General features: G+C 46.5%; 1 protein-coding gene across 4 annotated transcripts in view; it reads right to left on the reverse strand.

Moving 5' to 3' along the window:
* Positions 1–27,278, reverse strand: part of PPFIBP1 (PPFIA binding protein 1) — a 139,930-nt gene that overhangs the window by 40,360 nt on the left and 72,292 nt on the right. For all 4 annotated transcript variants that reach the window (XM_038769367.1, XM_038769366.1, XM_038769359.1 and 1 more), the window contains 5 exons: positions 14,291–14,352; positions 11,085–11,160; positions 8,804–9,083; positions 2,319–2,379; positions 2,109–2,138 (listed from right to left, as the gene is read on the reverse strand). In XM_038769367.1, coding sequence (XP_038625295.1) covers positions 2,109–2,138; positions 2,319–2,379; positions 8,804–9,083; positions 11,085–11,160; positions 14,291–14,352 — 509 coding nt within the window. The remainder of the gene's footprint in view (positions 1–2,108; positions 2,139–2,318; positions 2,380–8,803; positions 9,084–11,084; positions 11,161–14,290; positions 14,353–27,278) is intronic.

The following is a 27,278-nucleotide window of genomic DNA, read 5'->3' on the forward strand; positions in this document are numbered from 1 at the left end:
GGAAGTACAAGTTGGCAACATATAGAGATGGTCCCTACCCAACAATGGGCTCACAGTCTAGAATGCTTGATGCGGAGGTGGTTGGGCAATGACTGGATGTTCTTGAGGAGTGGGGCGACATGGCCTGAGCATAAGCCAGCGACAGAAACATGTCTATCAATGCTACTATTCTGGTTTTCCTCATTTCTCTGGCTGTTCATTCTCAGTCTCCTTCATGGGCTCCTCCTCCCCCTCCAATCCTCTAACTGTAGGGGTTCCTCAAGGGTCAGTTCTTGGTTCCCTTCTGTTCTCCATCTACACTCACTCCCTTGGTGAATTCATTTGCTCCTACAGCTTCAACTATCATCTCTACGCGGATGACACCCAAATCTACATCTCCTCCCCTGTTCTCTCTCCCTCCTTCCGGGCTTGTATCTCCTACCTTCAGGACATCTCCACCTGGATCTCCTTCCACCACCTAAAACTCTATGTGCCCTAGACTGAGCTCCTTATCTTCCCTCCCAAACCCTGTCCTCCCCATGACTTTCCCGTCACTGTAGACGGCACTACCATCCTTCCCGTCTCACAAGCCCGCAACCATGGTGTCATCCTTGACTCTGCTTCCTCATTCTCCCCACAAATCCAATCCACACCAAAATCTGCCGGTCTCACCTTCACAACATCGCCAAGATCTACCCTTTTCCTCTCCATCCAAACCATACCCTGTTAGTACAATCACTCATCCTATCCCGACTGGGTTACTGCATCAGCCTTCTCTCTGACTTCCCAACCTCCCGTCTCTCCCCGCTTCAGGCTATACTTCACTCTGCTGCCCGGATTAACTTTCTAAAGAAACACTCTGGGCATGTCACCCCCTTTCTCAAAAATCTATAGGAGTTGCCTACCAACCTTCATATGAAGCAAAAACTCCTCACTCTCGGCTTCAAGGCTCTCCATCCATCACTTCGCCCCCTCCTACCTCCCCTCCCTTCTCTCCTTCTCCAGCCCAGCCTGCACCCTCCACTCCTCTGCCGCGACTAACCTCCTCACTGGGCCTCGTTCTCGCCCATCCCGCCGTCGACCCCTCGTCCACGTCCTACCTCTGGCCTGGAATGCCCTCCCTCCTCACATCTGCCAAACTAGCACACTTCCCCCCCCCTTCAAAGCCCTACCAAAAGCTCACCTCCTCCAGGAAGCCTTCCGAGACTGAGCTCCCCTTCCCTGCTCTTCCCCACCCCATCGCCCTGACTCCCTCCCTCTGCTGTACCCCCACCTCCTCGCCCCACAGCATTTGTGTATTTTTGTACATATTTATTATTCTATTTATTTTATTAATGATGTGTAGATATAATTTTATTTATTTATACTGATGCTATTGATGCCTGTCTACTTGTTTTGTTTTGTTTTCTGTCTCCCCATCCTAGACTGTGAGCCCGTCGTTGGGTACGGATTGTCTCTATTTGTTGCCAAATTGTACTTTCCAAGGGCTTACTACAGTGCTCTGCATCATCATCAATCATATTTATTGAGCGCTTACTGTGTGCAGAGCACTGTACTAAGCGCTTGGGAAGTACAAGTTGGTAACATATAGAGACAGTCCCTACCCAGCAGTGGGCTCACAGTCTAAAAGACTGCACACAGTAAGCGCTCAATAAATACGACCGAGTGCATGAATGAATTAATAATAATGACTGATGGTATTTGTTAAGTGCTTACTATGTGTGAAGCACTGTTCTAAGAGCTGGGGTAGACACAGGCTAATCAGTTTAGACACGGACCCTGTCCCACAGGGGGCTCACAGTCTCAAACCCCATTTTCCAGATGAGGGAACTGAGGCCCAGAGAATGAAGTGACTTGCCCAAGGTCACACAGCAGACATGTGGCAGAGCCGGAATTAGAACCCATGACCTTCTGTCTCCCAGGCCCGTGGTTTATCCACGACACCGTACACACAAACATACACACACCACAAAATCCCTTGGCAATGTACACAGTGCCACTGAGTTTGGATTATGGAACAGACACAACTCAACCCTTGTTGAGTTTCTTCAAATACCCCTGCATGCACAAACATACACACACAGGGTCCAGACAAGCTTCACAAATGAGACACAAAAAAGCAAACCTACCTCTGGAGACTTCTGGCCCGGTTCCTTTTCCTGTTCGGAGAAAAGAAAAAAGAAGATGCATTATCCATCTGGCCCAGAGCCGCAAATGACAGCATCCCGGATTTGGAAACCTGCTAAAAGCCAAAAAGGTGAGGACTCGCTGCATGGGAGAAAATAGGCTTTAGCACTTCCTCTTCCGGGCAAGAAGAGACATGAAAACTAGGAACTCACCACATTTGGTGCCTCTTTCTTCAGATTGCTCAGGCTGCTGGATTTCTGCAGGGTGGAAATCCTAAAAACAACAGTGACAATGACCGTGATTAATAACGGGAGAGATGACAGAGGGGGAGGAGGACCTTAGAGGGAACCTGCCTACGGTTTTTCAGTCCAACATCTCAAATTCATTCAATCGTATTTATTGAGCGCTTACTGTGTGCAGAGCACTGTACTAAGCGCTTGATATGACTGCCCAGAGTTTTGTCCGGGTTGGACCCTGGATAGAGAAATTCCAAATTTCTTCCCCGCTAGATTGTCTGCTCCTTGAGGGTAGGGATTGGGTCTACTTACTCTAGTGACAAGAGCACGGGCTTGGGAGTCAGAGGTTGTGGCTTCTAATCCCGGCTGTGCCACTTATCAGCTGGGTGACTTTGGGCAAGTCACTTAGCTTCTCTGTGCCTCAGTTACCTCATCTGGAAAATGGGGATTAAGACTGGGAGCCACACATTCATTCATTCAATCGTATTTATGGAGCGCTTACTGTGTGCAGAGCACTGTACTGAGTGCTTGGGAAGTTCAAGTTGGCAACATATAGAGACGGTCCCTACCCAACAGTGGGCTCACAGTCTAGAAGGGGGAGACAGAGAACAAAACAAAACAAATTAACAAAATAAAATAAATAGAATAAATATTTACAAATACAACAAATAAATAGAGTAATAGAGTAATAAATACATACAAACATATATACATATATACAGGTGCTGTGGGGAGGGGAAGGAGGTAAGGCCGGGGGGATAAAGGGGAGGAGAGGGGGAGAGGAAGGAGTGGGCTCAGTCTGGGAAGGCCTCCATGGGACAACCTGAATACCTTGTATCTCCCCCAATGCTTAGAACAGTGCTTGGCACTTAGTAAGCGCTTAACAAATACCAACATTATTATTATTATTACTGTGCTTAGTACAGTGCTCTGCACACAGTAAAACACAGTAAAATGCCACTAAAATCTGCCCTTTCCTCTCCATCCGAACTCCTACCACATTAATCTAAGCACTTATCCTATCCCGCCTTGATTACCGCATCAGCCTCCTTGCTGACCACCCTGCCTCCCGTCTCTCCTCACTCCAGTCTATCCTTCACTTTCCTGCCCAGATCACTTTTTCTATAAAAGCGTTTAGTCTATGCTTCCCCACTCCTCAAGAACCTCTGGTGGTTGCCCGTCCACCTCCTTGTCAAACAGAACCTCCTCACCATTGGCTTTAAAGCAGTCAATCCCCTTGCCCCCTCCTACCTCACCTGGCTACTTTCCTACTACAAGCCAGCAGACACACTTCGCTCCACCAATGCTAACCTTCTCCCTAAACTTCGAACTCACCTATCTTGCCGCCGACCTCTCGCCCACATCCTGCCTCTGGCCTGGAACGCCCTCCCTCTTCATATCCATCACACAATGATTCTCCCCCTCTTCAAAGCCTTACTGAAGGCCCATCTCCTCCAAGAGGCCTTCCCTGACTAAGCCCTCCTTTCCTCATCTCCCACTCCTATTTGCACTCTCCTCCTTCTAGACTTTGAGCCCATTGTTGGGTAGGGACCGTCTCTATATGTTGCCAACTTGTACTTCCCAAGCTCTGCACACAATAAGCGCTCAATAAATACGACTGAATGAATGAATGTATCACCCTTACTTGCTCCCTTTATTCATCCCCCGTCACAAGCCCACAGTACTTATGTCCATATCCATCATTTATTTATTTACATTAATGTCTGTCTTCCCCCTCTAGACTGTAGGCCACTGTGGGCAGGGAATGTGTCTGGTATATTGTTGTACTGTACTCTACCCAGGGCTTAGTTCAGTGCTCTGCACACAGCAAGTGCTCAATAAATACGATTGACTGACTGACTGTAGGTGCTCAGTGGATTAGATTCACCATGGTGCTTAACCAAGGAAGAGACTTTTTTTGGTATTTGTTAGGTGCTTATTATGTGCCAGGCACTGTACTAAGGGCTGGAGTAGATACAAGCTAATTGGGTTGGACACAGTCTCTGCCCCACATGGGGCTAACAGTATTAGCGTGGCTCAGTGGAAAGAGCCCGGGCTTTGGAGTCAAAGGTCATCGGTTCAAATCCCAGCTCCGCCAACTATCAGCTGTGTGACTTTGGGCAAGTCACTTAACTTCTCTGTGCCTCAGTTCCCTCATCTGTAAAATGGGGATTAAAACCGTGAGCCCCCCGTGGGACAACCTGATCACCTTGTAACCTCCCCAGCCCTTAGAACAGTGCTTTGCACATAGTAAGCTCTTAATAAACGCCATCATTATTACTAATCTTCATTTTACGGATAAGGCTACCGAGGCCCATAAAAGTGAAGTGACTTGCCCAAGGTCACACAGCAGAAGCAGTGTGGCCTCAAATCCCGGCTCTGCCACTTAAATGCTGTGTGACTTTGAGCAAGTCACTGAACTTCTCTGGGCCTCAGTTCCCTCATATGTCAAATGGGGATGAAGACTGTGAGCCCCACGTGGGACAACCTGATCACCTTGTAACCTCCCCAGCACTTAGAACAGTGCTTTGCACATAGTAAGCGCTTCATAAATGCCATCATGACAGAGAAGCGGCTGGAGAAGCAGCGTGGGTAAGTGGAAAGAGCATGGGATTCGGAGTCAGAGGTCATGGGTTCAAATCCTGGCTCCACCAACTGTCAGCTGTGTGACTTTGGGCAAGTCACTTAACATCTCTGTGCCTCAGTTCCCTCATCTGTAAAATGGGGATTAAAACTGTGAGCCCCCCGTGGGACAACCTGATCACCTTGTAACCTCCCCAGTGCTTAGAACAGTGCTTTGCACATAGTAAATGCTTAATAAATGCCATCATTATTACTAATCCTCATTTTACGGATGAGGCAACCGAGGCCCAGGGAAGTGAAGTGACTTGCCCATGGTCACACAGCAGACAAGTGGCAGTGCCGGGATTAGAACCCAGACTTAAAAAGCAGGAGCTTCTGCATCTCTTGTGGTCCACGGAGTGTGTGCACAGGTGCCTACCCTGCTGCTTTCCACATGGCTGAAGAGTTGCAATACTAATGATTATGCTATTTGTTAAACGTTTATTATGTGCCAAGCACTGCACTGAGCGCTGGGGTAGATAGAAGCTCATCGGGTTGGACATACAGTTCCTGTCTCACATGGGGCTCACAGTCTAAGCAGGAAGGAGTAGGATTTGACCCCCATTTTACAGATGAGCTGGTTGCACACATTAAGACTTTCAGTTTATTAGTCATCTGATCTGTGGGAAAGGGCATTGGAAAGAATAAAGTGGAAATCAATCATTTTTCAAAATGGTCTCTTTTGGGGCAGCAACTCAAAGGAATAGGCAGTCTGTATTCAGGGAAGCAGCATGGCCTTGGGTAAGTCACTTCACTTCTCTGGGCCTCAGTTCCCTCATCTGCGTAATGGGAATTCAATCCCGGGTCTCCCTCCTACTTGCACTGTGAGACTTGATGATCTGGTATCTCCCCCAGCACTTAATACAGTGCTTGACACATAGTAAGCACTTAACTAATACCACAATTGATCTTACTGTTATTCTCTCTATACCACAAGTGTACCACGCTTAGAGAAGCAGTGTGGCTCAGTGGAAAGAGCACGGGCTTGGGAGTCAGAGATTGTGGGTTATAATAATAATAATAATAACAATAATAATAATAATAATGACTTTTTAAAGTGCTTACTATGTGCAAAGCACTGTTCTAAGCACTGGGGATGATACAATAATAATAATGTTGGTATTTGTTAAGTGATTACTGTGTGCAAAGCACTGTTCTAAGCGCTGGGGTAGATACAAGGTGATCAGGTTGTCCCTTCAGGGGCTTAAAGTCTTAATCTCCATTTTACAGATGAGGTAACTGAGGCACAGAGAAGTTAAGTGACTTGCCCAAGGTCACACAGCTGACAATTGGTGGAGCCGGGATTCGAACCCATGATCTCTGACTCCCAAGCCCGGGCTCTTTCCATTGAGCCACGCTGCTAATCCCGGCTAGGTCACCTGTCAGCTGTGTGACTTTGGGCAAGTCACTTAACTTCTCTGTGCTTCAGTTCCCTCATCTGTAAAATGGGGATTAAGACTGTGAGCCCCAAGTGGGACAACCCCAGTACCTTGTATTTCCACCAGCACTTAGAAGAGTGCTTGGCAAATAGTAAGCCCTTAACAAATGTCATTATTATTATTATTATTATTATTATTTCCACCAGCATTTAGAAGAGTGCTTGGCACATAGTAGGCGCTTAACAAACGCCATCATCATCATCATCACAGACATGGCAAGGTGTGAGGCGTACTTCAATCAATCAATCAATCGTATTTATTGAGCGCTTACTATGTGCAGAGCACTGTACTAAGCGCTTGGGAAGTACAAATTGGCAACACATAGAGACAGTCCCTACCCAACAGTGGGCTCACAGTCTAAAAGGGGGAGACAGAGAACAGAACCAAACATACCAACAAAATAAAATAAATAGGATAGAAATGTACAAGCAAAATAAATAAATAAATAAATAAATAAATAGAGTAATAAATATGTACAACCATATATACATATATACAGGTGCTGTGGGGAAGGGAAGGGGCTCAGTCTGGGAAGGCCTCCTGGAGGAGGCGAGCTCTCAGCAGGGCCTTGAAGGGAGGAAGAGAGCTAGCTTGGCGGAGGGGCAGAGGGAGCAGGGCATTCCAGGCCCGGGGGATGACGTGGGCCGGGGGTCGACGGCGGGACAGGCAAGAACGAGGTACGGTGAGGAGATTAGTGGTGGAGGAGCGGAGGTTGCGGGCTGGGCAGTAGAAGGAGAGAAGGGAGGTGAGGTAGGAGGGGGCGAGGTGATGGATGGACAGCCTTGAAGCCCAGGGTGAGGAGTTTCTGCCTGATGCGCAGATTGATTGGTAGCCACTGGAGATTTTTGAGGAGGGGAATAATATGCCCAGAGCGTTTCTGGACAAAGATAATCCGGGCAGCAGCATGAAGTATGGATTGAAGTGGAGAGAGACATGAGGATGGGAGATCAGAGAGAAGGCTGGTGCAGTAGTCCAGACGGGATAGGATGAGAGCTTGAATGAGCAGGGCAGCGGTTTGGATGGAGAGGAAAGGGCGGATCTTGGCAATGTTGCGGAGCTGAGACCGGCAGGTTTTGGTGACGGCTTGGATGTGAGGGGTGAATGAGAGAGTGGAGTCGAGGATGACACCAAGGTTGCTGGCTCGTGAGACGGGAAGGATGGTAGTGCCGTCAACAGAGATGGGAAAGTCAGGGAGAGGACAAGGTTTGGGAGGGAAGACAAGGAGCTCAGTCTTGGACATGTTGAGCTTTAGGTGGCGGGCGGACATCCAGATGGAGATGTCCTGAAGGCAGGAGGAGATGCGAGCCTGGAGGGAGGGGGAGAGAGCAGGGGCAGAGATGTAGATCTGGGTGTCATCAGCGTAGAGATGATAGTTGAAGCTGTGGGAGCGAATGAGGTCACCAAGGGAGTGAGTGTAGATTGAGAACAGAAGGGGACCAAGCACTGAACCTTGGGGAACCCCCACAGTAAGAGGATGGGAGGGGGAGGAGGAGCCTGCAAAAGAGACTGAGAATGAACGACCGGAGAGATAAGAGGAGAACCAGGAGAGGACGGAGTCTGTGAAGCCAAGGTCAGATAGCGTGTTGAGGAGAAGGGGGTGGTCCACAGTGTCAAAGGCAGCTGAGAGGTCGAGGAGGATTAGGACAGAATATGAGCCGTTGGATTTGGCAAGCAGGAGGTCACTGGTGACCTTTGAGAGGGCAGTTTCCGTGGAATGAAGGGGACGGAACCAGACTGGAGGGGGTCGAGGAGAGAGTTGTTGTTGAGGAATTCTAGGCAGCGCGTGTAGACAACTCGTTCAAGGAGTTTGGAAAGGAATGGTAGGAGGGATATGGGACGATAACTAGAAGGTGAGGTGGGGTCAAGAGAGGGTTTTTTTAGGATGGGAGAGACATGGGCATGTTTGAAGGCAGAGGGGAAGGAACCAGTGGAGAGTGAGCGGTTGAAGATGGAAGTTAAGGAGGGGAGAAGGGATGGAGCGAGAGATTTCATAAGATGAGAGGGAATGGGGTCAGAAGCACAGGTGGCTGGAGTAGCACTTGAGAGGAGGGAGGAGAGTTCCTCTGAGGATACCGCTGGGAAGGATGGGAGAGTAGCAGAGAGTGTTGAGAGCCGGGGGGATGGAGAAAGGGGGGAAGAGACTTTGGGGAGGTCGGACCTGATGGATTTAATTTTGTTAATGAAGTAGGAGGCCAGATCATTGGGGGTGAGGGAAGGAGGAGGGGGAGGAACCGGGGGCCTGAGAAGGGAGTTGAATGTACGGAAGAGCTGGCGGGGGTGATGGGCATTGTGGATACTGAGTGGGTAGCTACTGAACCACCGAGGAAATCCCAAACGCAGCTGCGGCTACTATGTTTCCCCGATGAATAAACGCTAAAATGCCATTCGGAATGACCCTACCTCCCATCCTCTGACATCTCTGGGCTGGACTGCAGTTTCGGTTTCTCAGGAGTGGTTTCCGAGCTCACGGAAGGAGGTGAAAACGAAGGGATTGAGACTTGCAAGACGCTAGTGTGCACCTCTTCCTCTTCAAAAACCCTCGTGTTCAATGCCTCCCCACCAGGAGATCCTGCTAGAGGGATAGGTGAGGGGCTTTGGTCTGGATCGTTGAAAGTTTGCGTTTCCAGCAAGACAGAGATGGATCCGGAATTCAGTGATTCTTCATATTCGCATTCATTGCCTTTGGAAAAACATTACAAAGACAGACCGGATTAGATTGGTGTTATTGGGGAATGATAGGCTTTGCAGATTCATCGCCTGTGAAAAACAGGGATGAAGACTGAGTCCCATGTGAGATAGGGACCGTGTCCATCCCGATTAGCTTGTATCTCCCCAGTTCTTAGAACAGTGCTTGACACATAGTAAGTGCATAATAATAATAATGATGGCATTTATTAAGCGCTTACTATGTGCAAAGCACTGTTCTAAGCACTGGGGAGGTTACAAGGTGATCAGGTTGTCCCACGGGGGACTCACAGTCTTAATCCCCATTTTATAGATGAGGTAACTGAGACACAGAGAAGTTAAGTGACTTGCCCAAAGTCACACAGCTGACAATTGGTGGAGTCAAAATTTGAACCCATGACCTCTGACTCCAAAGCCTGTGCTCTTTCCACTGAGCCACGCTGCTTCTCTTAAAGCACCATGGCACAAACGTAACTGAGTTTTACACTGAATGTCCACATCTTTACCTTTATTTATGTCTACTAATGTCTGTCTCCCCCTCTAGACTGTAAGCTCGATGTGGGGAGGGAATGTGCCTACTTAATTGTTATATTGTCCTCTCCCAAGTGTTTAGTACAGTGCTTCGCACACAGTGAGCGCTCAATAAATAAGAATGGAAAAAATGAATGAACGAAAAGAGGGGATTAGGTCCCAGACTCCTTTAGGCTGGGGTTAAACTACTATTTTACTTGTACGTATTTATTCTACTTATTTTGTTAATACGTTTTGTTTTGTTCTCTGTCTCCCCCTTCTAGACTGTGAGCCCACTGTTGGGTAGGGACCGTCTCTATATGTTGCCAACTTGTACCTCCCAAGCGCTTAGTACAGTGCTCTACACACAGTAAGCGCTCAATAAATACGATTGAATGAATAGCCAGTACTAAACTTCCACAACTGCCGAGTCCTTCCCAGGAAGCTCAGCAGAGACTCAGGCCTGAAAGACCCACCCCGCTGTAATACAGGGAATGAAAAAGAATCTGGTCTTCCTCCTCCTTCCACTATTTGTAAACCATTTCTGTCACTCAACAACATTTATTTTCTTTTAATGGTATTTTTACTATGTAATCAAAGGTATTTATTTTGTTTAAGAGATGTGCTAAGTGCTTGCTACGTCAAACACTCTTCTAAGCCCTGGGGTTAGATACAAGATCAACGGGACCCACATGGGGCTCACACCGAGGGAGAAGAGGTTTTAAATCAACATTTTGCAGATGAGGAAACTGAGGCCCAGAGAAGTGAAGTGACTTTCCTGAGGTCACAAAGGAGACAAGTGGAGGAGGCGGGATTAGAACCCAGATCCTCAGACTCCCATGCCCATGCTCTTTCCACTAGGGCATGCCATTGGGTCCATGGGGCAGAAAGCAGAATTACCCAATGTGGTTAATCAATGCATCGGGTTCATCCTGATGATCAATCGATCCATCCACGTTATTCAGGCTCAACAACCTCACGGGGCAGCACTTATGTACATATTTGTAATTTTATGTGTGTTAATGTCCCTCTTCCCCTCCAGACTGTAAGCTCGTTGCGGGCAGGGAACGTGTTTGTCATCGTGTAATAATAATAATGATGGCATTTATTAAGCACTTACTATGTGCACAGCACTGTTCTAAGTGCCGGGGAGGTTACAAAGTGATCAGGTTGTCCCACGGAGGGCTCACAGTCTTCATCCCCATTTTCCAGATGAGGGAACTGAGGCACAGAGAAGTGAAGTGACTTGCCCAAAGTCACACAGCTGGCAGTTGGTGGAGCCAGAACTTGAACCCATGACCTCTGACTCCAAAGCCCATGTTCTTTCCACTGAGCCACACTGCTTCTCTAAGTGTACTCTCCCCAGCGCTTAGTACAGTGCTCTGCACAGAGTAAGTGCTCAATAAATAGAACTGACTGAGGAGAAAAACACCACCCAGTCCAAAAATTTCTCATATTGACTTAGCGACACCCTTTCTTTTTTCACCTGGAGCCAATATCACCACGTCCTGCGCTTTCTTGTACTTATTCAGACACTGACGAAGGTCTTCTATTTTCCGGTCCTAGAGGAAGAGAGACAGATGGTGGTTTTAAATGGTGGGACGACAATGCCTCGATTTGGAAGGAGCGAGTCAAGAAGTAAAACTGAATGATCTGGTTATTTTCACTCTTTGGAAAATGGGGTGCCAACTCCCCAACCACAAGGGCCACTAGCCGAGGAAATGGGACTCATTCATTCATTCATTCACTCGTATTTATTCATTCATTCATTCAGTTGTATTTATTGAGCGCTTACTGTGTGCAGAGCACTGTACTAAGTGCTTGGGAAGTACAAGTTGGCAACATATAGAGACGGTCCCTGCCCAACAGCGGGCTCACAGTCTAGAAGGGGGAGACAGACAACAAAACAAAACATATTAACAAAATAAAATAAATAGAATAGTAAATATGTACAAGTAAAATAGAGTAATAAATATATACAAACAGATATACAGGTGCTGTGGGGAGAGGAAGGAGGTAGGGTGGGAGGGGTGGGGAGGGAGAGTAGGGGGAGAGGAAGGAGGGGGCTCAGTCTGGGAAGGCCTCCTGAAGGAGGTGAACTCTCAGTAGGGCTTTGAAGGGAGGAAGAGAGCTAGCTTGGCGGATGGGCAGAGGGAGGCCATTCCAGGCCAGGGGGAGGACGTGGGCCGGGGGTCGACGGCGGGACAGGTGAGAACGAGGCCCGGTGAGGAGGTTAGCGGCAGTGGAGCGGATGGTGCGGGCTGGGCTGGAGAAGGAGAGAAGGGAGGTGAGGTAGGAGGGGGCGAGGTGATGGACAGCCTTGAAGCCCAGGGTGAGGAGTTTCTGTCTGACGCATAGGTTGATTGGTAGCCACTGGAGATTTTTGAGGAGGGGAGTAACATGCCCAGAGCATTTCTGCACAAAGATGATCCGGGCAGCGGCGTGAAGTATAGATTGAAGTGGGGAGAGACAGGAGGATGGGAGATCAGAGGAGGCTGATGCAGTAATCCAGTCGGGATAGGATGAGAGATTGAACGAGCAGGGTAGCGGTTTGGATGGAGAGGAAAGGGCGGATCTTGGCGATGTTGTAGAGGTGAGACCGGCAGGTTTTGGTGACGGATTGGATGTGAGGGGTGAACGAGAGAGCGGAGTCGAGGATGACACCAAGGTTGCGGGCTTGTGAGACGGGAAGGATGGTAGTGCCATCAACAGTGATGGGAAAGTCAGGGAGAGGGCAGGGTTTGGGAAGGAAGATAAGGAGTTCAGTCTTGGACATATATTAAGCACTTTAATATAATCCGGATTAAGGGCTGAAAGCCTCCACGGACCTTTAGACACTCCTAGTTTGAGTTGCAAACAATAAGCTGAGCCTTTCTGTGAGATGCCCAGGGGAAATAAAACAAAAGTAATACAGAAGAAGGCTTTGAATTCTTCCTCCCTGAGGTTACCATGTACATAGTGAAGCCAGGATAGCCAGTCAGTCAATCATATTTATTGAGCGCTTACTGTCTGCCGAGCACTGTCCTAAGCACCTGGGTGAGTACAACACAACCATGTAACAGACAGATTTCCCGCCCACAATGAGCTTAGAGCCTAGAGGGGCTGCAGGTCCAGTGAGGGTAATTCCAATCCACACTGCACGGCAGGCAAATTGATAATTCATTTTTTAATTCTTTTTATGGTATTCGTAAAGCGCTTATTATTATTAATTTGGTTATATCATTCTATTTAATAATAATAATAGTAGTATTTGTTTAGCTCACTATATGTCAAGCACTGTAATAATAATGATGGCATTTATTAAGCGCTTACTATGTGCAAAGCACTGTTCTAAGCGCTGGAGAGGTTACAAGGTGATCAGGTTGTCTCACGTGGGGCTCACAGTCTTCATCCCCATTTTACAGATGAGGGAACTGAGGCCCAGAGAAGTGAAGTGACTTGCCCAAAGTCACCCAGCTGACAATTGGCAGAGCCGGGATTTGAACCCGTGACCTCTGACTCCAAAGCCTGTGCTCTTTCCATTGAGCCATGCACTGGGGTGGATACATGCCAATCGGTTTAGACACAGTCCCTGTCAATCAATCAATCAATCAATCAATCGTATTTATTGAGCGCTTACTATGTGCAGAGCACTGTACTAAGCGCTTGGGAAGTACAAATTGGCATCACATAGAGACAGTCCCTACCCAACAGTGGGCTCACAGTCTAAAAGGGGGAGACAGAGAACTGAACCAAACATACCAACAAAATAAAATAAGTAGGATAGAAATGTACAAGTAAAATAAATAAATAAATAAATAAATAGAGTAATAAATATGTACAACCATATATACATATATACAGGTGCTGTGGGGAAGGGAAGGAGGTAAGACGGGGGGAGTCCCATAAGGGGCTCACAGTCTCAATCCCCACTTTACAGATGAGGTAACTGATACTCACAAAATTGAAGCGACTTGTCTAAGGTCACACAGCAGACAAGTAATGGAGCCAGGATTAGAACCCAAGACCTTCTGACCCCCAGGTCCATGTTCTAGCCACTCCGCCATACTGCTTCCCATGCTGGGCACTGTACTAGAGAAGCAGCGTGGCTCAGTGGAAAGAGCAGGGGCTTTGGAGTCAGAGGTCAGGGGTTCAAATCCCAGCTCCACCAAGTGTCAGCTGTGTGACTCTGGCCAAGTCACTTCACTTCTCTGTGCCTCAGTTCCCTCATCTGGAAAATGGGCATTAAGACTGTGAACCCCCAGTGGGACAACCTGATCACCTTGTAACTTCCCCAGCACTTAGAACAGTGCTTTGCATATAGTAAGCACTTAATAAATGCCATCATTATTATTATAAATGAGCCCCCAGTGGGACAACCTGATCACCTTGTAACTTCCCCAGCACTTAGAACAGTGCTTTGCACATAGTAAGCGCTTAATAAATGCCATCATCATTATTATTATTATTATTATTATTACTAAGCGCTGAGGTATATAAGCTTATCAGATTGGACCAATCTCTATCCCACATGGGGCTCAGAGTCTTTATCCCCATTTTTTTACAGATGATGAATTTTTTTTTACAAATTCCCCAGTTGAGGTAGTAGTCTCATTAATAATAATAATGATAATGGCATTTATTAAGCACTTACTATGTGCAAAGCACTGTTCTAAGCGCTGATTGACCCTCAGTTGGCGCCCAGTACACTACCTTTTCTTCATTCGCTGCCATCAGTGACTCCACGGCTTTCTTCATTTTCTGCACCTCGATATCTACAAAACACAGAACGGCACGGTGTGAGCTTCGGGAGGTTCTGAAGTTAGGGCGATACTTCCGACGGCACTCAGAAGACACCACTGAGGCCCAACCTTCCGTGCTTTTTCACGGGAGAAAGGGAAACATTCCAAATGACTTCTCTTGTAGGCAAAGAGGGAATTGTTTGCCAACTTTTTTTGTTGATGGCATCTGTTAATCACTATGTGCCAGACACTGTGCTAAGTGCTGGGGTGGATACAAACCAATCAGGTTGGGCACAGTCCCTGTCCCCATGTAGGGCTCAGTCTCAAACTTTACAGATCCCCATTTTGCGGACGGGGAAAATGAAGGGCAGAGACATGAAATGCCTGGCCCAAAGTCACACAGCAGACAAGTGGTGGGACTGGCATTAGAACCCAGGTCCTTCTGAGTCCCAGGCCCATGCTCTATCCACTAGACCTCCTTGCAACTCAGTTTGATGAACACTTACTGTGTGCACAGCACTGTACTAAACGCTTGGGAGAGTACAGTATAACAAAAAACAGGCACGTTCCCTGCCCATGACGAGCTTACCTTCTCAAACTGGGTGAAAATCAGAAAAGCCGAGGGTGTTCCAAGGTTTGCTTCAATGACAAATTGTTGCCTCCCTTTAAACGTGGTTAACAATAATAATAATAATGGTATTTATTAAGTGCTATGTGCAAAGCACTGTTCTAAGCGCTGGGGAGCTTACAAGGTGATCAAGTTGTCCCACGTGGGGCTCACAGTCTTCATCCCCATTTTACAGATGAGGGAACTGAGGCACAGAGAAGTAATAATAATAATAATAATGACAGCATTTATTAAGCGCTTACTATGTGCAAAGCACTGTTCTAAGCGCTGGAGAGGTTACAAGGTGATCAGCTTGTCCCATGTGGGGCTCACAGTCTTCATCCCCATTTTACAGATGAGGGAACTGAGGCACAGAGAAGTTAAGTGACTTGCCCAAAGTCACACAGCTGACAATTGACGGAGCTGGGATTTGAACCCATGACCTCTGACTCCAAAGCCCGGGCTCTTTTTCACTGAGCCACGCTGCTTCACACTGCTTCATTACCTCTAGGCCGGGGTTAGTGCAAGGTCATCTAAGTTGCACACACCTCACCAGATCAAAGAAAAACAATCTCGCATGCCCACAATAGTAAAATAACAGGCAGGTGAATCCAAGGGCAAACCACTCAGAGCAATAATAATAATCATGGTATTTGTTAAGCGCTTACTGTGTGCCAGGCACTGTACTAAGTGCTGTGGTGGATACAAGCAAATTGGGCTGGACGCCCACATAGGGCTCACACTCTCAATCCCCTTTCTACAGATGAGGTCACCGAGGTCCAGAGAAGTGAAGTGGTTTGCCTGAGGTCACACAGCAGACAAGTGGCAGAGCCGGGAGTAGAACCCGTGACTTTCTAACTCCCACGCCCGGGCTCTATCCACCATGCCGTGCCTCTGACCAATCAATCAATCGTATTTACTGAGCGCTTACTGTGTGCAGAGCACTGTACTAAGCACTTGGGAAGTACAAGTTGGCAACATATAGAGACAGTCCCTACCCAACAGTGGGCTCACAGTCTAAAAGGGGGAGACAGAGAACAAAACCAAACATACTAACAAAATAAAATAAATAGAATAGATTTGTACAAGTAAAATAAATAAATAAATAGAGTAATAAATATGTACAAACATATATACATATATACCAGTGGTCCACAGAGATGGGTTGGGTACATGGGATTAAAGCAGAGCAAATGCAGTGAAGCCCCACTCCCGAGATTGGTAGAAAATGCCAACAGCCAGAAGGACTGTTGGTAGAGGAAGGTCTGGTGTCTTTTTGAGTTTTGGACTGAGCAGACATGCTAGAAAACACCCTGTTGAGTTCACTCAGAGAGATGACAGATCTTTTGCTTCATCTATACACCCCGTTTCAAACACTGCTTCCCCCCTAAATTTGAAAGACTCCGCAGGATGCCATGGACTTTAAGATGTAAAGTGAAGCGACTGAAAGAAGGGGCAAGCCCACTTCAGCTTTAATGAGGACTAGTATGTTTGCTTCTCAAAGCAAGGCATGAATTGGACAGTACAGTGCTTTGCACGCAGGAAGAGCTCAATAAATACAACTGAATGAATGAAGGAATGAACTAATGAATGAACAGAGGGAGGAAATGCTATTTCTCAGCAACGTGAAGGATGTTTAGGTTGGTCTGGCCTAGAGGTCATTTCCTCTATCAGAATTAGTATTCGGGCTGTTCCATATACCACCCAGCCCCTTGTCCCCCCAAGAAAACTCCAACCAATCCTGTACACTCCAAAAAAGCTGCTCCTGGAATCTATCACCATCATAATCAACAATAGCATTTACCGAAAGCCTGTTAAGTGCACTGAAATAATAATAATGATGATTATGGTATTTGTTAAGTGCTTACTACATACCAGACACTTCACTAAGCACCGGGGTGGATACAAGCAAATCGAGTTGGACAAAGTCCCTGTCCCCCATGGGGCTCACAGTCTCAATCCCCAGATTGAGCCCAGAGAAGTGAAGTGACATGCCTAAGGTCACACAGCAGACAAGGGGCAGAGTCAGGATCTGTATATATGTTTGTACATATTTATTCTAATTATTTTATTTTGTTAGTATGTTTGGTTTTGTTCTCTGTCTCCCCCTTCTAGACTGTGAGCCCATTGTTGGGTAGGGACTGTCACTATATGTTGCCAACTTGTACTTCCCAAGCGCTTAGTACAGTGCTCTGCACACAGTAAGCTCTCAATAAATATGACTGAATGAATGACAATGACTGACTGACTGAATGAATGAATGACCTTCTAACTCTCAAGGCTGTGCTCTATCCACTGTGAACACAGCCGGGGCTTTGGAGTCAGAGGTCATGGGTTCAAATTCCAGCTCTGCCACTTGTCAGCTGTGTGGTTTTGGGTAAGTCACTTAGCTTCTCTGAGCCTCAGTTACCTCATCTGTAAAATGGGGATTAAGACTGTGAGCCCCCCATGGGACAACCTGATCACCTTGTAACCTCCCAAACGCTTAGAACAGTGCTTTGCTCATAGTAAGCACTTAATAAATGCCATTATTATTATTATTATTATTACACCATGCTTCTAACAGCCAGTTTCAAAATCTACCCCCACCACCTACCCCTCTGACTCCACTGATTCACATCTTCTTCAAACACTGTTGCCTCCATTCTTTTTCCTTCCCTTACCACCCTCTTCAAAGACTGTGAGCCCCACATGGGACAGGGACTGTGTCCAATTTGATTCGTTATATCTACCTCAGCACTTAGTACAGGGCCTGGCACATAGTAAGTGCTTAACAAATACCAAAGAAAACAAAAACCCTGCTCCCTCTCTCATTGCTTCAAAGACTGTGAGCCCCAAGTGAGACAGGGACTGGGTCTGACTTGATTAGGTTGTATCTACCCCAGCGCTTAGTATAGTGCCTGACAAATAGTAAGCACTTAACAAATACCATACAGAAACAAAGCCTTGCTCCCTCTCTCATGGCTTCTTCTCCTTGCTTTGGAACACTACTGTGTGCCTCATTTTAAAAGACCCCCCAAAAAACCCATGGCTCCCTCCAGTTATCACCCCATCTCCCTCCTACCATTCCTTTCCGAACTCGTCCAACAGGTTATTGACAACTGCCACCACCGATTCCTCTCCTCCAACTCCCTCCTTTCTTCACCTCCGCTCCACAGAAACTGCCTTCTCCGTGGTCAATGACCTCCTTCTGGCCAAACCCAATGGCCTCTACTCCAGCTTAATCCTTTGACACTGCTGACCACCCCCTTTCCCATGGACGTAGAGACATGAAGTCAGAAAAGGGCATTTAAGAGAAGCAGCGTGGCTTAGAGGAAAGAGCCCGGGTTTGGGAGTCAGAGGTCGCGGGTTCTAATCCCGGCTCTGCCACTTTCCAGCTGCGTGACTTCGAGTAAGTCACTTCATCATCATCATCAATCATATTTATTGAGCGCTTACTGTGTGCAGAGCACTGTACTAAGCACTTGGGAAGTACAAATTGGCAACATATAGAGACAGTCCCTACCCAACAGTAGGCTCACAGTTTAAAAGGGGGAGACAAAACCAAACATACTAACAAAATAAAATAGAGTAGATATGTACAAGTAAAATAAATAAATAGAGTAATAAATATGTACAAACATATATTCACTTCTCTGGGCCTCAGTTCCCTCATCTGTAAAATGGGGATTAAGACTGTGAGCCCCACATGGGAGAACCTGATTACCTTGTATCCCCCCCAGTGCTTAGAACAGTGCTTGGAACAAACACCATCATCATCATGGGCACACTAGCTAATCTGGGCTAGTCCGCTCCTGGTTCTCCTCTTATCAACTTGTACTTCCCAAGCGCTTAGTACAGTGCTCTGCACACAGTGAGCACTCAATAAATACGATTGAATGAATGAATGACTCTTTCTGGCCTCTCCTCGGTCTCTTTTGGGGACTCCACCTCTGCCCTCCCACCCTCTAACTGTGGGGGGTCCCTCAAGGTTCAGTTCTGGGCCCCCTTCTATTCTCCATCTACACTAACCGCCTTGGGTACCTCATCTGCTTCCAAAGCTTCAACTACCCTCTTTATGTGGATGACTCTGCAATTAATCTCTGACTTAATAATAATAACAATGAAGGCATTGATTAAGCGCTTACTATGCGCAAAGCACTGTTCTAAGCGCTGGGGAGGTTACAAGGTGATCAGGTTGTCCCACGGGGGGGCTCACAGTCTTAACCCCCATTTTACAGATGAGGTCACTGAGGCCCAGAGAAGTGAAGTGACTTGCCCAAAGTCACACAGCTGACAATTGGCAGAGCCGGGATTTGAACCCATGACCTCTGACTCCAAAGCCCGTGCTCTTTCCACTGAGTCACGCTGATTTGTCTCCCTCCCTACAAACTCCCATTTCCTCGTGCCTTCAGCGCATCTCTACAAGGATGTCCTGGCAACGGACTGTAAGCTTGTTGTGGGCAGGGAATGTGTCTGTTTATTGCTTTATTTTACTCTCCCAAGAGCTTAGTACAGTGCTTTGCACACCATAAGCACTCAATAAATATGAATGAATCTTAAATTCCAGAATTTGCCCTTTCCTCCCCACTCACACTGTGGCCATGCCAATTCACCTGTATCCCCACAGCACCTGTATATATGTATATCTGTTTGTACGTATTTATTACTCTATTTATTTATTTATTTTATTCGTACATATTTATTCTATTTATTTTATTTTGTTAATATGTCTTGTTTTGTTGTCTGTTTCCCCCTTTTAGACTGTGAGCCCGCTGTTGGGTGGGGACCGTCTCTATATGTTGCCAACTTGTACTTCCCAAGCGCTTAGTACAGTGTTAGCGCTCAATAAATACGACTGAATGAATGAATGAATGAATGAATTCAGTCTGTCACATCCTCACTTGCCTATTGCATCAAGCTCCTTGCTGCCGTCCCTGCCTCTATGGCTTAGTGGAAAGAACCCAGGCCTGGGAATCAGAGGTCCTGGGTTCTAATCCCGGCTCTGCCACATGTCTGCTGTGTGACCTTGGGCAAGTCACTGCACTTCTCTGGGCCTCAGTTACCTCGTCTATAAAATGGGGAACCAGATTGTGAGCCACGAGGGACATGGTCTGTGTCTAACCTGATTACCATGTATCGACTGCAGTGCTTAGAAGAGAGCTTGGCACATAGTAAGTGCTTAACAAATACTACAATTATTATTATTATTAGTTTCCCTCTCCAGTCCAGAGCTAACTCTGCTCCTGGATCATTTTTCTAAAATATAATAATAACAATAATGGCATTTGTTAAGCACTTACTATGTGCAAAGCACTGTTCTAAGCGCTGGGGAGGTTACAAGGTGATCAGGTTGTCCCACGGGGGGCTCACAATCTTAATCCCCATTTCATAGATGTGGGAACTGAGGCCCAGAGAAGTGAAGTGACTTGCCCAAAGTCACACAGCTGACAACTGGCAGAGCCGGAATTTTGAACCCATGACCTCTGACTCCAAAGCCTGTGCTCTTTCCACTGAGCCACATCTCCCCACTCTTCAAAATACCTCCTTCCTCTCCACCTCAAGCAGAAACTTTCCATTCTATTTATCCTCGCTCCTCTCCCACTACAACCCAGTTAAAATGTTTCTTCACCTCGGGTCAACCTACTCACTGTCCTCTAGACCGCAAGTTTATTAGGAGCAGGATCCCTGTGAGCTAACTTATCTTGCATTGTCCTCTCCCAAGCGCTTAGAACAGTGCTCTGCATATAGTAAGTGGTCAACAAATATCATTTTTTTTTTATAGCATTTGTTAAGATCTTACTATGTGCCAGGCACCATTCTAAGAACTGAGGTAGATACAAGATTGATTGATTGATTGATTTTACCTTATTCTCACCACTTCTGTTCCTGACCTCTGGCTCACAACCTTCCCTTCTGTCTGGAATTTCCTTCCCAACCAAATCCAGCAGACCCCTGCTCTTCCCATCTTCAAAGCCCTGTTGAAATCTCACCTCCTCCAAGAGGCCCACCCTGGTCACCTATCCTCATCAAACAGAAACTCCTTGTAATTGGCTGTGAAGCACTAAATGGGCTTGCCCTCTCCTACCTTACCTTTCTGATTTCCTGCTACAAACCGGCACCTCACTTTGTTCCTCTAACGCTGACCTCCTCACAGTACCTCCACCTTGTCTATCTCACCACTGACCTCTCCATATCTGACAGACGACGACTCTCCCCACCTTCAAAGCCTTATTAAGGTCGCAGCTCCTCCAGGAGGCCTTCCTCGACTCAGTCCTCATTTGCCCTGCTCCCTCTCCCTTCTGCGTCGTCCTTGCTCTTAGAATTGCACCTTTAATTTATCCCACCCTCAGTCCCACGGAACCTACGTGCCTGTCTGTAATTTATTTACTTATATTAATGTCTGTCTCCCCCTCTGGACTGTAGCTCGTTGTGGGCAGGGGACGTGTCTACCAGCTCTGCTAAACTGTACTCTCCTAAGTGTTTAGTTCAGAGCTCTGCACACAGTAAGTGCCCAATAGATACAATTGATTGATTAGTCTCTCATCTCCTCACCCTATTTCCCCCTTAACAGCCATTTCAGCATTTTTATGTCTTCTAAGCAGTTGGGATCCTCCACGTAGCATTTACGTTCACATCTTTATACTCTATTTCTTCCTTCAACCTGTAATGCACCTTAGAGTATTTTTACTTCTCCAGTCTGCAAGTTCCTCTTTTTTTAATGGTATTTGTCAAGCACTTACTATGTACTGGGCACTGTACTACTACTACTACTACTACTAATAATAATAATAATAATAATAATGGTGTTTGTTAAGCACTTACTATTTGCCAAGCACTGTTCTAAGCATGGGGGAGGGGACACAAGGTAATCAGGTTGTCCCACGTGGGGCTCACAGGCTCAATCCCCATTTTCCAGATGATGTAATGGAGGCACAGAGAAGTGAAGTGACTTGCCCAAAGTCACACAGCTGACAAGCGGCGGAGCCGGGATTAGAACCCATGACCTCTGACTCCAAGCCCATGCTCTTTCCACTTAGCCACGCTGCTTCTCTGTACCAAGCACCAGAGTAGACAGATACAAGCTAATCTCCCAGATGGGGCTCACATCTAACCCTCATTTTACAGATGAGGTAACTGAGGCCCAGCGAAGTGAAGTGACTTGTCCTAAATTGCTTAGCTGATAAGCAACAGAGATGGGATTAGGACCCAGGCCCTTCAGACTCCCAGCCTGTTCTCTATCTACTAGGCCATGCTGTTCCTCTGATGGGAAGGACTGAATCTACTAATTTTATTATACTCTCCCACTCACTTAGTACTATACTAGAGAAGCAGCGTGGCTCAGTGGAAAGAGCACGGGCTTTGGAGTCAGAGGTCATGGGTTCAAATCCCGGCTCCACCAATTGTCAGCTGTGTGACTTTGGGCACTTCACTTCTCTGTGCCTCAGTTACCTCATCTGTAAAATGGGGATTAAGACTGTGAGCTCCCTGTGGGACAAAGAGAGGATAAGAGAAGCAGTATGTAATACCGTAATTATCATTCAACACTTGCTGTGTACTGAGCACGTGATAGTAATAGTATCAAAACAAAACTTGTTTTTTTTTTGTGTGTCTTCCCCCTTCTAGACTGTGAGCCCGTTGTTGCGTAGGGATTGTCTCTATTTGTTGCCCAATTGTACTTTCCAAGCGCTTAGTAGCGTGGCTCAGTGGAGAGAGCCCGGGCTTTGGAGTCAGAGGTCATGGGTTCAAATTCCAGCTCCGCCAATTGTCAGCTGGGTGACTTTGGGCAAGTCACTTCACTTCTCTGTGTATCAGTTACCTCATCTATAAAATGGGGATTAAGACTGTGAGCCCCCCTGGGACAACCTGATCACCTTGTAACCTCCCCAGTGCTTAGAACGGTGCTTTGCACATAGTAAGCGCTTAATAAATGCCATTATTATTATTATTATTATTATTATATGTTGCAGATTTGTACTTCCCAAGGCTTTGTACAGTGCTTTGCACACAGCAAGTGCTCAATAACTCAATAACTGCCATCATTATTATACTCCACACCACTGGTATTCAAAGGGACTTTTTCTAAATGGCATTTGTTAAGTGCTTACTGTGTGCCAGGCACTGTTCTAAACACTGGGGTAGATTCAAGACAATCATCATCAATCGTATTTACCAATCAAGATAATCAGGTTGGACACAGTCCATGTCCTATATGAGGCTCACAGTCTTAAACCCCATTTGACAGATGAGATAACTGAGGCCCAGAGAAGTTAAGTGACTTGCCCCAGGTTATACAGCAGACGGCGGAGCCGGAATTAGAACCCAGGTCAATCAATCAATCAATCGTATTTATTGAGCGCTTACTGTGTGCAGAGCACTGTACTAAGCGCTTGGGAAGTACAAGTTGGCAACATATAAAGACAGTCCCTACCCAACAGTGGGCTCACAGTCTAGAAGGGGGAGACAGAGAACAAAACCAAACATACTAACAAAATAAAATAGATATGTACAAGTACGATAAATAAATAGAGTAATAAATATGTACAAACATAAATACATATATACAGGTCCTTATGAATCCCAGGCCCGGGCTCTATCCACTAGGTTATGCTGCTTCTCAGTACTACAATCGGTTGATTGACTGCTTGGGATAAAACATACATAGACCTAATAAACGTAGTGCCTAACTTCAAGAAGATTATGGTCCCGTGGGGTAGACCGCAGTGGCTTTAGGGGAAAGATGAATCGCAGTGTGATGATGAGAATGACCGATGACTCTTTAACCTCTGTCCGGTAACATAGGGAGACACGGAAGATTTATAGATGAAGCAATTTCCCAGCTCTGGTTAATGCGCATGCGAGAAAGCCGAAAAAAGGAGCACGTTTCACGAACACAGATGCTGATGATGCAAAGACACCCAAAATTCTTACTTTTGCCTTTGAGCTTCTTTTTACAATTTTCATCTGTGCAGAATAACCCATTGGATTGGAAGTTAGCATGAAAATAATAAAAATAATGATGATGGTATTAAGCGCTGAAACAGCACGGGCTTTGGAGTCAGAGGTGGTCAGGGGTTCAAATCCCAGCTTCGCCAATTGTCAGCTATGTGACTTTGGGCAAGTCACTTCACTTCTCTGTGCCTCAGTTATCTCATCTGTAAAATGGGGATTAAGACTGTGAGCCCCCCGTGGGACAACCTGATCACCTTGTAACCTCCCCAGCGCTTAGAAAAGTGCCTGCACATAGTAAGCGCTTAATAAATGCCATCATTATTGTTATTATGTGCCAGGCACTGTACTAAGTGCTGGGGATAATACAGCAAATTGGGTCAGACATAGTCCCTGTCCCACACTGGGCTCATAGTCTCAATCCTCATTTGCCAGATGAGATAACTGCGGCACAGAGAAGTGAAGTGACTTGCGGAAGGTCACACAGCAGACAAGTGGTGCAGCCGGGATTAGAATCCATGACCTTCTGACTCCAAAGCTCATGCTCTCTCTACTACACCATGCTGCTTCTCTAAAATATGATGCTGGCAACAATAGAGTGCATCTTTATGGACACAACAGCCAGGAGGCCCCTTTGATGTCAGGGGACCCAAAGAGGTATGAAACCAACAACTATGGCCCCTTTTAGATAAATCTCTTAATGCCATCAAGGAGGGCTTATTTGGTTTGGTTCGGTTACCAGCCCGAAAATACAACAGGCAAATCCCACTATAGGACCTGGCTTTGAATTCAACCATCCTCAGGAATATTGGCATCCTGCCTTTTCTGGAAAGCTCATGGAGGTTTGAAAGAACTCGTAAACAACATTTAAAAACATCCAAACTCAATTCATCTAATAGACGGACAGTGTCCACAAAGACGGCCAGGCCTCCAAGAAAGCACAAAGGGCATTTTTAGGATGGCTTGGTGGCTTTTCAAATAAGATAATGGAAGTAAAACTTGTAGTCTTCAAAATTAGAACGCCCAAGGAGAATAGTAATAATATTACTATTATTACTTGTAATATTACTACAAGGTGCAGAGCCGGGATTAGAACCCATGAGCTCTGGCTCCCAAGCCCAGGCTCTTTCCACTGAGCAACGCTGCTTCTCTACAGCTTGGGCACAGTCCCTGTCCCACATGGGGCTCACAGTCTTAATCCCCTCTTTTCAGATGAGGCATAGAGGAAGTTAAGTGGCTTGCCCAAGGTCACACAGCTAACAGGTGGCAGGGACAGGATTAGAACCCAGGTCCTTCTGATTCCCAGGCCAGTGCCACACGGCTTCCAATGACATTTTCCGATGACAAACAGGTCCGCCCAAGCACGTTCTTTCTGAGGCGTTGTTTTGCACGGTATTAGTTAAGCACTGATTACTGTCAGGCACCGTACTAAGTGCTGGGGTAGATACAAGCTGATCAGGTTGGACATATTCCGTGTCCCTCAAGGGGCTCTCGCTCTTAATTCCCATTTTACAGATGAGAAAACTGAGGCCCAGAGAAGCGAAGTGACCTGGTTAAGGTCACACAGCAGACAAGTGGCGGAGCCAGGATTAGAACCCAGGTCCTTCTGACTCCCAAAGGCTCTGGCCCCCTCTCCAACAATGTCAGCTGCTCTGGATTCGGGGTGAATTGGGGGTTGGCAGAGACGGTAATGTTGTGGTGTGAGACTGTATGCTCATTGTGGGCAGGGACTGTGTCTGTTTATTGTTCTGTTGTACTCTCCCAAGTGCCTAATACAGCACTTTGAACACAGTAAGTGCTCAATAAATATGATAGAATGAATGAATGAATAAATGAGACACAGTGGGCATCCCCACAGGAGTCTTCCCTCATTCATTCATTCACTCAGTCATATATATTGAGCACTCACTGTGTGTAGAGCACTGTACTAAGCGCTTGGAAAGTACAGTTCAGCAATAAAAAGAGACAATCCCTGCCCACAACGGGCTCACAGTCTAGGAGGGGGAGACAGACATCAAAACAAAGTAAACAGGCATCAACATCTTCCTCCCCCTCAAGCATCCCAAACTCCTCCTCTCCTTCCTCCTCCCCCTCAGTCATCCCAAACTCCTCCTCTTCCTCATCTCCTTCCTCCTGCTCTTCGGTCAGTCAACCGTATTTGTTGAGCGCTCACTGTGTGCAGAGCACTGTACTAAGCGATTAGGGGAGAAGCAGTGTGGCCTAGCAGATAGAGCACAGGCTTAGGAGTCAGAAGGACCTGGATTCTAATCCCGGCTCTGCCACGTGTCTGCTGTGTGAGCTTGGGCAAGTCACTTCACTTCTCTGGGCCTTGGCCACTTCATCTGGAAAATGGGGATCAAGATAGAGACAAGGACTGTGTCCAACCTGATTAATTTCTATCTACCCTAGCACTTAAAACAGTGCTTGGCACATAGTAAGATCTTAACAAGCAGCATAATTTATATATTATTATTATTATATTATATATTATTATTATTATATATATAATATATTATTATTATGACAGTATAGTAATAGAACAGAGACATTCCTGTCCCCTTACTGAAGCAGGCTTCTTCAGAAGCGCCATCCCAGCATTCTCAGGGTGCTGGGTGTCAGTCAGTTAATCGTATTTACTGAGCACTTCCTGTATGCAGAGCACTGTAGTAAGCACTTGGGAGAATAATAATAATAATAATAATAATAATGGTATTTGTTAAGTGCTTACTATGTGCAAAGCACTGTTCTAAGCGCTGGGGTGGTTACAAGGTGATCAGGTTGTCCCACAGGGGGCTCACAGTTTGAATTCCCATTTTACAGATGAGGTAACTGAGGCACAGAGAATCAATCAATCAATCATATTTATTGAGCGCTTACTGTGTGCAGAGCACTGTACTAAGCGCTTGGGAAGTACAAGTTGGCAACATATAGAGACAGTCCCTACCCAACAGTGGGCTCACAGTCGAAAAGAGTGATGTGAGTCTAAAAGAGAAGTGATGTGTCGTGCCAAAAGTCACACAGCTGACAGAGCTGGGATTTGAACCCATGACCTCTGACTCCAAAGCCCGGGCTCTTTCCCCTGAGCCACTCTGCTTCTCTAATGCAACAGACTTAGGGGACACATTCCCTGCCCACAGCAAGCTTACAGCCTAGAGGGATAAATGACAGACATGTGCATAAATGGCGTGGGGCTGGGAGGGGGGATGAATAAAGGGAGCAAGTCAAAGCCACAACAACACAGAAGGGAGAGAAAAGGAGGGTTTAGTCAGGGAAGGCCTCTTGGAGGAGAGGTGACTTTGATAAGGCTTTGATGCGGGGTGGGGGACAGTGGAGGTAACTGAGGCCCAGGGAAATGAAGTGACTTGCCCAAAGTCACACAGCTGACCAGTGGCAGAGCCGGGATTGGAACCCAGGACCCCTGACT

The sequence above is a fragment of the Tachyglossus aculeatus genome, chromosome 2 (genome assembly GCF_015852505.1).
Source record: "Tachyglossus aculeatus isolate mTacAcu1 chromosome 2, mTacAcu1.pri, whole genome shotgun sequence".
Lineage (NCBI taxonomy): Eukaryota > Metazoa > Chordata > Mammalia > Monotremata > Tachyglossidae > Tachyglossus > Tachyglossus aculeatus.